At 34.2% G+C, this 12,976-nt stretch overlaps 1 protein-coding gene across 1 annotated transcript in view; it reads left to right on the top strand.

Annotated features, from left to right (window-relative positions):
• The window catches only part of LOC109372615 (glycosyltransferase-like domain-containing protein 1), a gene marked incomplete at its 5' end in the record, with an annotated part of 24,165 nt that extends 13,497 nt beyond the window's left edge, over nt 1-10,668 (top strand). The window contains 3 exons of the mRNA XM_019625986.1: nt 3,633-3,703; nt 4,414-4,505; nt 9,538-10,668. Coding sequence (XP_019481531.1) covers nt 3,633-3,703; nt 4,414-4,505; nt 9,538-9,621 — 247 coding nt within the window. The remainder of the gene's footprint in view (nt 1-3,632; nt 3,704-4,413; nt 4,506-9,537) is intronic.
• Nucleotides 10,669-12,976: the final 2,308 nt, after the last annotated feature.

A 12,976-nucleotide genomic window follows, 5' to 3' on the forward strand; every position in this document is an offset into this window, starting at 1 on the left:
TGTGTATAACATATGTATATGCTTCTGGATACGTGTCTGAGAGAAGACAGAGACCCCTGAGCCTGTCTTCTGATTGTAAAACATGAATCATAGTCAAAGTCATTTGACCTATGCTCTACCCTTTAGAAATAAATTTCATAAAGGATTACTTGAAAATCTCTTTCAAACTATCACCAAGAATTGTTTGGGAACTTGTCAGCTAATTTATTAAAGACAACTTCTAAATGGGCTTTATTAAAATTTGTCCCAAGAACCTTCAAAAATCGGTGAATTCCATTAACTTGCTCTAGAAGAATACTCATCAAAATCACAGAAGTTACCCAGGAACATGCAGATAAATCGGGTATTGTAAATGGAGACACTTAGAAATGTGGCTAATTTCCTTTCTTATCCACTGAAGCAAAGACAGGCTCTAAAAAGGACCAGGTACCGGGGTCCTTCCCCACAGCCCTGGGCAGATGGACCACTACCACTCGGCTTCATGCTGGCTCATTTACTTAGTGTTTTGCAATCCTTAATGTGCACAGCTGGCAGCTGAATGCAGGTTTGATACTAACAGTTTAGACATCTTTAGATGTAGCAGATGGAAAATTTTACACAAATAAAGTAGGAGAAAGTGTGCAATTAGCTTTTTATCTGCAGTTACATGATGCATCCTCTGTTTTAGTTTAGAACATCACCTTAGTGGGTGGTCACGATCTTTCCTTGTATCCAGGCCCTACCTTCTTGACACCACATTTGATGTTGGCTAAATGCCCAAGTCCCAAACTTTTGTTTTTGTTGAGTGTGAATGAAATAGGGAATGCAACAATCAGCAAAGCAAAAGGCATACGATCAGTGAGATTGTAACAGTCCAGTACATTATGGCTACATTCCTTGCTAGTTAAGTCACTATGGTAAAATCCTTGGCAGGATTTTTTTCAATAGTTTATTCATGATGTTCATTATTATGAGTTGTAAAGAGTATGAGAATTTCATTTTTAAAATGTCTTATGGAATGTATCACTTTCTTAGATCTTGTAGACATGCTGTGGAAACCATAACATAAAATATGAGTTACTTACAATAACTAATTTTAATCCCATCTGCTAAGTATGACAACATTAGCATTTCCACTTAATTAAAAACACCCTTAAAGCAGCAATGTTTTAATCACTCCATTTTATTTACTCTCCTCCAGTGTCACTTATAATTGTAACTTTTTATTTTTTAATAATGAGGGATTTTTTTTCTCCTTGCATCACACAAAAAAGTGCTGTCGATAATTAGCAGTCTTCTGTTATTAGTAGACTCAGGTGTCACAACTGTGTCTCATCCTCATTACAGTAAAAAATTTCACCTATCAGATTCATTATTGCTAGATAATGCGACTGAGAGCCTTTGCAGGCCCTCCAGAAAAGTAATTCAGCCAAGCAAAATTATCAGCTAATTATATTTAGAATCAAAAGCCCAACAACTATTTGCAGATAAATTGTATGAATTGAAGTGAATAGATCTGAATATTAAGATTCATAGATTTAGCAGATGATTTGTTAATTGGAATAAAAAGGTCATTTGCTAGTCATTTTAACAATAGATCAATTGGAACCCTATTTATTATTTAACTGGTAGTGCATAAGAATTGAAATGATGAATAATTGTATTATTGTCAAGCGATGATAGTTTTTTTCAAAATAAAAAAATATGAGAAACTTGTGAGAATGAATTTTATAAATTTCTTTTAAAATAGTATGGCCTGTATAATACATTTTAAAACATGGTCCTGCTATAAATAATGTACATAGCACGGTTTGGTATTTTAACAAGTCAGAATTATAACCAAAAGTGGTGGTTGTTTTGTGATGCATTAAAAACACAACTACACATAAGATAATTTACAAATAAAAGTTGAAATCCAGATTTGTAAATTATTTCTTCCTAATTCAAATAATGTCATCCCTATCTCACTGCATTTTAATTAGCAGAGGCTTTTTTGGAAATGGCCTGGTACGTGCTCATGCGATGACTCAAAATGTAACTTGGCCTGCAATTTTCTTTCGGGGAACAGAACACTGTAGTTCAAATCCATTATTAAAAAGCAGATAACATGTGCACTTTCTGAAATGCCTGTGACTTCACTCTTTTGATTTTATGTAATTATAAGAGAATGTTCATATGTATTTGCTTTTCGACTGGCACTGCATTTTAAAACTGAGTGTCTTCGGATAAAGTGCATATTTTCTCTTGGTTCATAAAGAATATCACTGCTGTATGTGCTCAAAACTTTTGTGAATGTTTTATAATGCGGTCACAGTGCAGTTTATAGCTGTGCTTACGACAAGAATTTCTATGCGGACCCTTCATGTGTAGAGGAAAAAATATTAGGTATTAGTGTGGATTTTGAAGTTAATAATTGTTAACTAGATCCTGTGCCTTTCCCCTGCGTTATCTCGTGACTTCTATCAGTTCTCCAGCAAAACTTTGAACTCGGTATTTTTCCAAACTTTGCAGCTCAAAGTAAATACTTTTTACTTAAACTAATTTCAGTTAACATAATAAAATAGGGAACACATCACCCACTTAAAAACAGCTTAAATTGCATGTACTTTGTCACTGTAAATAAACAAGGTAAACATTGACATAACTTCAAATTATTCTTGGGTTGAAAAAAATCTGCAGTTCAAAATAAAATTCCGCCTTTGGTCAACATTTTGGATGCAATTCAGAGTCTCTCATAAAATAAACATATTTTAAAGAGTGCTTTGAATTTCACTGCATAATTCCTAGCCAACAGAAATTACAGTGGTATCTTTAAGGTTTATTATATGTCAGATCAATAGCCATTATGCAGGGTTGACACAACCATGGAGACGCAGTACCTTCTCCTTCAGCTTAACCCTTACTACTGTGACGTGAAGAAAAACTTCGCATAGGTGGTCCTTGGAGGAAAGCCTCTCACAAAGTGAAACTTTCTTGTTTCTTTGTTTAATAATAAAAGTATTCTTTTCTGATAAAAAAGAAAGAAGAGCTGGATTTTTAGCCAAGGAACAGCAAAATGTTCATTAAGGTAATCTTCATGAGAGTTTTTTCAATAAAAGGGGGAACGGTTTCACATTCTGCATAATAATAAGCTGTTTTGAAGCCGGAGCTAAAAAATGAAAATGCCCCATCACAACAGATTGTAAATTTTTTTTCTGGTGCTTTTAAAAGTGCCTCGATCATTTCTACGGCTACAGTATTAAAGTTAAGTATTTGCTATTTTATTTAAACATTTAAAAAAAAAAGAACATTCTGGGGCTTTGCAGCATTATTAAGAAAAGCTGTCCATACTTTTCCATGTTGTTACATGTGTTTATCTGCTGATTATAAAATGTGTTAAACAGTATTTTAAAAACAAAAAAAAAATGCAGAGCTGCGCTTTGATTAATTCAGTGAACAAAACATATGCTGTTGGTTCTGTTCTATGAAATTCGTATATGATCAATAAAACCTTTTAAAAGAGCAACTTTGGCTTTTAGACTCGTACTGCCGACCATGTTTTTCATCCCAGTTAACTCTGGGCTCATACTGTTCACTTAGGCAAACAAAAACCACTCCCTGGCTATGATTGTAACGTCTTTTTAATATATCTTCTCCTTTCTAAATTTCTTTAGGTTGGAAGCTGTGTATTGTGGTTGTTACCCACTTTGTCCCAAAGATTTGGTGTATCCTGAAATATTTCCAGGTAGCTGCTTTCATGTACTTTCGTCTTTGTTGAGATTTAATACATGATTCATGCTAAATTAGAAAGTTTGAAAATAAACTTAGGCAGGAGCAATTGTTTATTTGGCAAGTCAACATGTTAGTGTTAAGGGAAATTTTATGTGTTTTAATACATTAGAGTAAGCTTATATTTACCATCTGTTCTTTTAAGATAACAAAAAAGCAAGTTTTCAAATAGCATTCTTCATTGTTAGCATACACGTCCCATAATGATGGATTTTTATAAGCAGGTCAGTGTTGCTGCAATTGCTTACAGATTTTTTTTTTAAATGATATACACAAAGAAAAATCGAGGACCAAAAGTCACACCAAATTATTTAAACAATTGACTAGTTAATAATATGCAACTGTTGTGCAGGGTACATACGGCTATAGTACCAGTTCTTTGGGGAAAAAAATACCTCATCACTAAATATATCACATATGCATTGTGTTACATTAGAATAATGTATTTTAATCACCCAAAGGAGATGTCTAAACAGCACAACTACACAGTCTTATTTAGCATTAAACATCCTTGTGAGCTGAGGTAACCTTATAAAATCATGCTTAAATAATGTAAAACACGAGGCAGCACAGAGCAATATGCATTTTTAATTAGTAAAGTGACTAATATCGAGTGTGTGCTTTGAGGTTTTTGTTTCATTAAAAATGTATCTGTTTTTCCTGCAGCTGAATATCTGTATTCTACACCTGAACAGCTTTCAAAAAGGCTCCGGAATTTCTGCAAGAGACCAGATATTGTAAGGAAACATCTCTATAAGGTAGTTATTGAGAAGAGATTTATGTGGTATAAATGCCATATTGAAGTACAAAGAAAAAAATCTTAAAAAAAAAACATTTAATTAACATACTAATGTTTAAAGGAAACATGCTAGGGAGGGATATTAGTTGTTACACTAACAAGGATTAATTAAACTGGATGCCAGTTGTATTAACCTAGGTCTTATGAAATACGTGCACTTAATGCACAGTACATGCTTTTTTTTTAAATTTATTGTTTTCTAAGATGACTGTCCTTTACATTTAGCCCCAAGAGGCTTATAGAAATGAACCTGGATTAATGTAACTCATTAGTTTAAAAGGAAGTAAAGGAAAGATTCCACAATTATACTAATGAGGATAAGCCTTTCTTCCCATCGTAATGAAATCTTCAGTCCTCAAAAATTCAGGTGAATGACATTAGTGAAGTTTGGTGTTCATTTTTTAACTACTTTAACGATGATTTTCAAGAATCACATGTTTCTCCTGCCTGGTTTAATAAAATGACATAAAAATCTTCACTTTGATTTGAATTAGACTGTCAGTCTTCTCCTCTCTGAGTGGCAAAGGCAAAGGAACATAAGTTTAAATAGCATCATCGTTCAGTCCCCTCCTTCATTATCTTTTTTCCCTTGTTTGAATCAAGAATGTTACATTGTTGAAATAAGAACACAAAGAGGCCCTGCTAAATGTCTAAGTAATTGAACTGGGATAAATCTGCTTTATGAGTTTTGAAGGTGGCTCTAGGCCATGAGTAATATACCTTTTTATATTCTTTGAATGTAGCATCTTCCTTTTACATAAATTCAGTATAGTTTACAATCTAGCAGTTTTACAATCCAGCGTATTTTAATTTTCTTATGTTAATGTATAACCTTCCTTCATGACATACCGTTTTGCCTCCTTGTTTCTCTCCTGCCCCCTTTTCATGGCCTAAAATACATATTTACATAGTGATACATCAAAACATGACTTTGTTTCTGCAGGAAACAGTTAAACTTCAAGAAAAAGGGAGAGAACCAAAAATGCAATTTAACACCCAATTTCAAGCTCATTATCTTTCATTGTCTATTAACTTGGCAATGGTTCAGAAGGTAGCTCATAATAGTTTAAAATGCTGACTGAACAGTTCCAGGCGTCAGTGTTACTCCTTGAGTCAATGTGATGGTATCGTATACATAGCTTCACAGAGAAAACAGCCTTCCAAGGTTTACGTCCAGATTTCCTAATTCTTAAAGTTCAATAGTGGTCTTGTTTGTATAAAATATTAATTGTCGTTTCCCATGTGACAGACTATCAAAATGTGCAGATTATGAGAACTAAAGAAATAGAATAATCAGTATTAATACAAATGGATTTATTTTCTATATATGACACACAGCTATTTTCAGTGATTTCACCATCAAATTATTGAGTATTTTTCCTTTGGGTGAATTTTGGATGAAGTTGTTTTTTTAGTTTTATTGAGATACAATTGACATACAGCATAATTTAAGGTATATAGCATAATGACTTGATGTACATATATTGTGACATGATTACCAACCATCCATCATCATTCATATATATATATATATATATATATACAAAAATAAAGAAAAAAAACATGTTTTTTCCTTGTGATGAGAACGGTGAAGTATTGATAATTGTATTTTCACCATCAGAATTTATCACTTTTTAACTTTCCTTCAAGTTAGGCCTTACTAACTCTGTTGTTTTGCATCTGCAAAATTCTAACCACTTCAAAAGTTACTGCAACAAGTTGCCTTTAGTTACAAAAGAAAACAGGTCTCCAAATAAAATATTTTAATATAGCTGCAGCCGTAACATAGCTATAACTATTTATTTCACAAACAACTTCTGGAAAAACTCTGAAAGAATGTCAGCTCAGTGGTATGCTGTCAATATACCAAATTATTCCTCAGACAGCTTAAAAGATAACCTACGCTTTAAAGGTTATTTTCTGTTACTATTTTTTTCTGTTACTATTTTAGTCTGTAAATCCTAAAATGCTCCATCTCAAAGTTTTATAAATTAGTATTTTATGCATAAGCATTTATAAGAATTTATATGTATAGTTTATTTTTATGTCTTTATTTACCATGGATTTTTTTCTTATAAATCTATTACACATTTTCATATATGTCCTCATTCATATATCTTGACAATATTGTATCTAAAAATTAATCTCCAAAATTAATAAATTAGTCCAAAAATTATAACTAATTAAGAGCTTTAAGATGCAGGCTGTCAGGAGAAACTGATAAAAATGACAGAAAGAACCACATATTTAATTTTGTTGTTGTAATGGGATTTAAAGCCAATACAGGAAAAGTACGCCTTCTAAAACTTTTAATTGAGGTATAAGTTATAATATTTTTTCACCTTGTGTTTTATAAATATACACATTTTCAGGTAACATTTGCATTCACTAAATACCATAGAATTATTTCCTCCAAGACAGCTTTTTACCTACTTTTCTTAGAATCGAAGAGTCTTTTGTGTGTACTGTAAAGAGAATGTCGAGGGTTTTTTGTTTTAGATTTATTCCATTGGACAGTGCTGTTTTGCTTTCCTAAAACATATGCTTATAAGATCTAAGAGGATAGAATGTCACTGAATTTTTTAATTTGCTCCTTTTACATTTTTACACCTTAACACTTTTTGTGTGTTAAAAGTTTGCATTTTTAAATTATCTCAACTGCTTATCAGATAGAGTTCACTTTAGGATAGGATTTTTCATATGGATTCACACTTAGAAATTTAATGACTAGAATAAGGCTACTCACGCTTGGCTTTCTTCTCACGTGAGACATTATACTTTCAATATGAGTGAGACTTTGGGGGCTCTAACTTGAAGCAGGATTTGAAACAGAATGCTAGTAACTGAAAGGCAGAAACAGAATCCGATACCTTTTTTCCTTAACGAGACTCTTTCTACTACAGAACATTGTGCCCATGACTTCTTACCTGAAATGGTTTCAGACTTGAAATGTTTAAATTCTTTGCATGCATACAAGTGTGCTTCTCTCTCTCTCTCTCTCTCTCTCTCTCTCTCTCTCTCTCTCTCTCTCTCTCTCTCTCTCTTACTCACACACACTTTTCTTAAGATCTTTACAGAAATCCAATGCATGCAGAAATTAAATGTTTCTCAATTATTTTAAAAATCTAAAATTATTACTTTTTTTAATTTTAAAAATCTAAAACCATTTCTTTAAAAAGTTTACACCCTGGTTTAGTCACTGACTGCAGCTTTCTTGTACTTTCAGGACATTTCCTTTTCTAAGTAGTTTAGACACATTGGCCACATCCTTGTCACATAGATAAAATAGGAGCTTGTTACAACTCCCAAACCTCACTTGAACGCAAGATTCTAGGAGTAATCATAAAATAATTATCCAAGGATTGACTTCTTATACTAACTATAGTTCTTCCTTTTACAACCCAAGCAAGTCCAATGCCATGAAGTTGTGTATTTTTTTGCCATATTTTTACTGTGTGAATTTATTTTCTGAATATTCCCAACAATTATTTGAGATCAATACTTTATGCTTTTAGAGAACCTTTGATCATTATATTTTAAAAGGCTTTAAAAAAATGTATGGACATTCCCTTGTTATCATTATTGAAAATAGCACAAGAGTACAAATGGGATGGTATATAAAGTAGGTACTGCCCAGATTAACATATATTCAATTTTCATTCCTGTCCTATTTCTCATTACTTTTATTGACAAATTGAGCAATACTCAGTGTGAAAAAAAAGAGATGTCATTCTTTCTTGGGCTTGTCAAAAGTGACCTGTAGTTTCTTAAGATTTTTCAGATAATAGCTGCTGATTTTTATTTTATCCTCCTCTTCAAGTTCTTTAACATTCTAGAAACCTTCGTATTCTGCTGTTATTCGGAGAAGAATTTTCAGATTTTTGCCTACAAGTGACTCCAAACAATGATTAAGCTTATAATTCAGACCCAGTGCCCAGAAAAGCCATTTGTGGCTGTCTTAATTATATCAGGCCCTATCTACCCGACCCACAGCCAAGCCACTTTATTTCCTTAAAGAGACTGGTCACTTTATAGTCCCCTTTTAATTTGAGCTTATACTCTAGATGTCACTAAGGTGTTGCTCACAAGTATTAACATTCCTCCAAAGTCATTACTTTTTCCTTAAAAATGAAAACTTAAAAGCTTGTGACATTTTTAGACCTTCTAAAATCTCTCAACCACACCAGCACAATTTAAAGCAAATTCTTCGTGTCAATCTCCCTCCCTCTCTCCTCCCTTCCTTTCCTTTCCCTTCCTCCTTTTTCACTTCCTTCCTTGATTTTATTTGGCTTGGTCTTCCTTTGATTGGTCTAAGTAAAATAAAAGTAAAAAAATCTTTAGCATAATAGATACTTTGGGTGATTGAGATTACTTAGAGATTTTGGCTTCTTGTCCTTGGCTGCTCATTTGCGGCCTAGCTCTTAGGTGCATTGCTTACCCTTTATATGATTCATCTGTAAACTTGGAAGAATTTTTTTTTCTTTATCCGTAATAGCATTTTCCCCCTAAGGATCTGCTATCATGAAATAATGACTATAAACCTGTTTGTAAACTTGAAGCGCTTTGTAAATGCCCTGTAATGTAATGGCAGTTTTCTTGTGCTTCCCCACTTAAAAGTAAAATTCACATTAGCAAAAACATGTATCAAAAGTGTTGTGTATCTTGTGTTTATAAAAGTTAAAAGTTGGATGATAAACTTCTAATAGCTGTCATCCATAACATAAACCAGGAAATATGTGTGCAGCAAAATGTACCCATTTGCAAAAAAAAAAAAAAAAACAGGAGCTTTCCCCTATGGTTGGAAATAATTATAGTTTAAACCAATCAGAAACTGGGATTTCCTGAGGTGATAAAACTCGAGAACCATTTACTTCGTGGCTTTTTTTGGAAATCCAGTTGATGTCAGTTAATGCAAATTTGCAATATGAATTTTCAGCATAGTTTAGCCTTTCGGTCATTAATGCTTTGTCTTGTCTCCCTCCTTCTTACAGGGTGAAGTGACTCCTTTTTCCTGGGCAGCCCTACATGGGAAATTCAGGTCTCTGCTTACAACAGAACCTAGGGAAGATTTGTGACAGATGGGGCTAAGTCACAAACTTGCAGCCTAAGGCAGAATCTGTAGAACTTTCCAGAGTGTGCCCATATTTACCTGATCAGAGAGAAAAGAAAATCTGCAGAGGAAGCTGAGCCTGGCTGCTTGTCATAGCTGACACAGAGCCATCTGCCACAAACCTGTGGCGGCTTCAGATCTCCAATCCCTGCCACCACCCCAACTCAAATTAAATACAGATTCCTAGAGACGTTATGATGGTTACACATGTCCTCGGCATCACATGGAGGAGACTGTTCAAAAAAAATATGTGGCCTGTTGTATAACCGCACTCATGTATCCCATATGTGGTGCCACATTGAATTTCCGGTTGAATCCGTTTTTATCCTTTGTACTGGATGACATGGTGCCTGAATTCTTTCTTTTCGCCGACACGATGGCAGCCAAACTGCAGCTTCAAACGCTCGCACTTGGCTGAGTTTCTACCTAGGTTGCCAGGTTATCATCGGAGCCTTCTTGTGTCCTCAAAGGGCCACAGGGTCTGAAAGGAGGATCAGAATGCTATGGGACTAATTGGGCAGCCATCTCAGAATTGTTTATGGCAAAGGGCTGCTTGAGCACTTTTCTTTTAGCAAATTAATGACTCTGGCACAGGGGTTTGTAAGTGAAGGTATTAATAAGGGGCCTGGCAGGTACTCCCATGATTCACAGAGTTACATTTGCATTTAATTTATCTTAAAGAAAGTTGCAAGATAAACAGCTGTAATTCGAACAAACATGGGAAATGCACTGAGTGCAGCCACCTTGCCCATAAAAGGAACACTGAGATACTTATTTTAATTTTTTTTCATGGGTTAAAATAGAGAAATCAAAATACTTCTAACAAAACCAGTAATTTTGACATAAATATTCCTTGAATATATTTGGATCCAGCTACACATATAATATTTTCAAGATAAATCACTTATGATTCCAACTGTCAAGCTGCTGTATTTGTTGATATAAAGATGTTTTGAATGGCTAGATTGTAAAATAAATTTTTAATAAAGTGCCCTCTGCCATTTTTAATTAACATATCTCATTTACGTGTAAGTGTGGACATCTATCTGTATGTTTCTCACTGAACATTTTCCTTGTGTCAAGAGACAACGAATACAATTGTTTCTATTCCGGATGAACAAGGATCTGTTTTGCAAATGTTTGTAAGATATTATGACATTTCCAAGATTTTCTTTGCATTCTGGAAAGCAGGAGGTAAACATTTGTAGTCATTAAGGTAAAGTCTGTTGATAAACCATCTTCTGTTTACTGACAGGTAAATTCTAACTTTACTAGCTTTTGAAATGAGTTACTTCTATACACTGCAGCTTGAGGAGCAGCCAAGGAGAGGAGGGCAGACAAAGGCTGCCAGTGGTCTAACGGGCATCCTACGTAGAGCAGGCAATGGATTAGAAGTCCAGTAGGGCCTATTGACAGGAATCAAAAGGGTAAGCAGGCAATAGATCAGGGAGCTAGATAGAACCCTCAGCACAGAGGCACCTGCAGATCAAAGAAAGCAGGAATTCAGGGCCCATGAGGCCTGGGAATTTAAAAGCAGAGCGTAAGTAGCAGAAACAACAAGCTCCATCTTTGCACAGGGAGTTCTCTCCCTAATAGTGTGAGATCTGTCATGTATGATGGGACATCACAGCACAGGCTTTGAGTCTTAGCTTGTGGGCAAGTCAGTGAGCAGATGACCTCCTCACCCACAAACCAAAAGGCTGAGGGATTATTTTGGAAGTCCCTTCCAATCTTAAGACTGTGGAACTTGGAACCTGTCAGTTGTGCTCCTCCTAAGTGCAAAAGTAAAGATATAAGTATGCATCAGAGGTTTTCAGACACTTTTCCAGGACAGTGTTTACCCTCTAAGGAGATGAACGAGACCAGTAAGGTTGCTTCACTCACAAAGGTGCCATGTCGTAGATGACATCTTCTCAAAATAATAATACACATATAATCTCACAGCCAAGAAACAGTGCTTGGTTTACTATGTTTTTCTATCCTGAAAATAATGGGCTCACATTTTATGATAGCAAGATATTGTATGCACAATCACTATCCATATATATTTTTCCCATTAATTGATGGAGGAAAAAATAAAAACATTTAGCTTTCAGAGCGTACATCCAAAATTTAAATATTTTCCTGATTTTGGTGAATATAATATTGAAAGTTGTGTATGGAGTTTTTTCTATATCTATAAACTCAAATTTTATCTTTACCTGCAGCCAGGATTTCTTCTTGAATACAAATTTACATTAAAGTTGTCACTTCTTAAAACTATGCAGTCAGATTTGGTATTAGTGCAAATAAGCAATAAAAAGTTTGTAAATGTGTAATTCTTAACAGTTGAAAAGATAACTATACGTGTGTGCACGTGTGTGCACACTCACACTCACATGCTTCCTAACGCCCACGATATGGTGCAATGAAGTGTTATTAAGTAAGTTAACCCATATTTTGTTGAAGTCACAGAATACTGGAGACTACAAGTTGACTCTTTAGTTTTTGTTTCTCTTACTCTCACTAAACAGATTTAAAATTGTTTTGAATGTAGTTGTTGAATATGTTGTGTTTGTTTTTTTTTTACATTCAGTTCAGTTAATTTTATTCTTGTAAATTGTTACACCAATTTTAATTTTAAATGTCTTTAAAAGTCTGCCCATTATCAAGACCTTGATACCATGTCCATGATGCTTGCCCTGAATTTACCTGGTCTAGGTTATACTTCTGGCTAGGTGTTTCTATAATAAATAACAGGGCACTTAGTTCTTAACCTATGCATTCTCAAAACACTCCTGTTTTAATAAGCAACCTTCAAATACAGTTAAGTTTAAATGCCCTGTTCTCACTCTCAGTGCTTCAGACATGCCACATAAAGATGGCAGCAGATTCAATAAGTCGATGGAAACTCAGCCATAGAGGGCTGCATAGATTCATTTCAACACCTTGAAATGCATCTGGAAGCAAAGACTGCATTTTATGTTGAAGGTGTTAATTATATTTGATATTTTTAAAAGTAAAATCTGTTTTAGAGAAAGCATCTGCTACCCAGAAATATTATGAGCCACAAAAAAATTGCATTTAAGTCTCATACTTTCTGTGGGTGATAGAATCAGTTTTCCAGTGATAGTCTGTGCTGTCTTTTAATGCTGACATATTCTGAGTTCTGTTCTTCTATTGACTATTAATAAGTATGGCCCTAAGTGCCTTTTTGTTTCAGTGGAAAATTGGATGGTCTTTAATGTAAGATTTTATATTTATCAATACAGAGAGTATATTATAAACCATCGACATAAACATGGTTCATTTTAAAATTGGAATTTACGCAGAGGACAACT

Source organism: Hipposideros armiger, unplaced genomic scaffold (genome assembly GCF_001890085.2).
Source record: "Hipposideros armiger isolate ML-2016 unplaced genomic scaffold, ASM189008v1 scaffold_649, whole genome shotgun sequence".
NCBI lineage: Eukaryota > Metazoa > Chordata > Mammalia > Chiroptera > Hipposideridae > Hipposideros > Hipposideros armiger.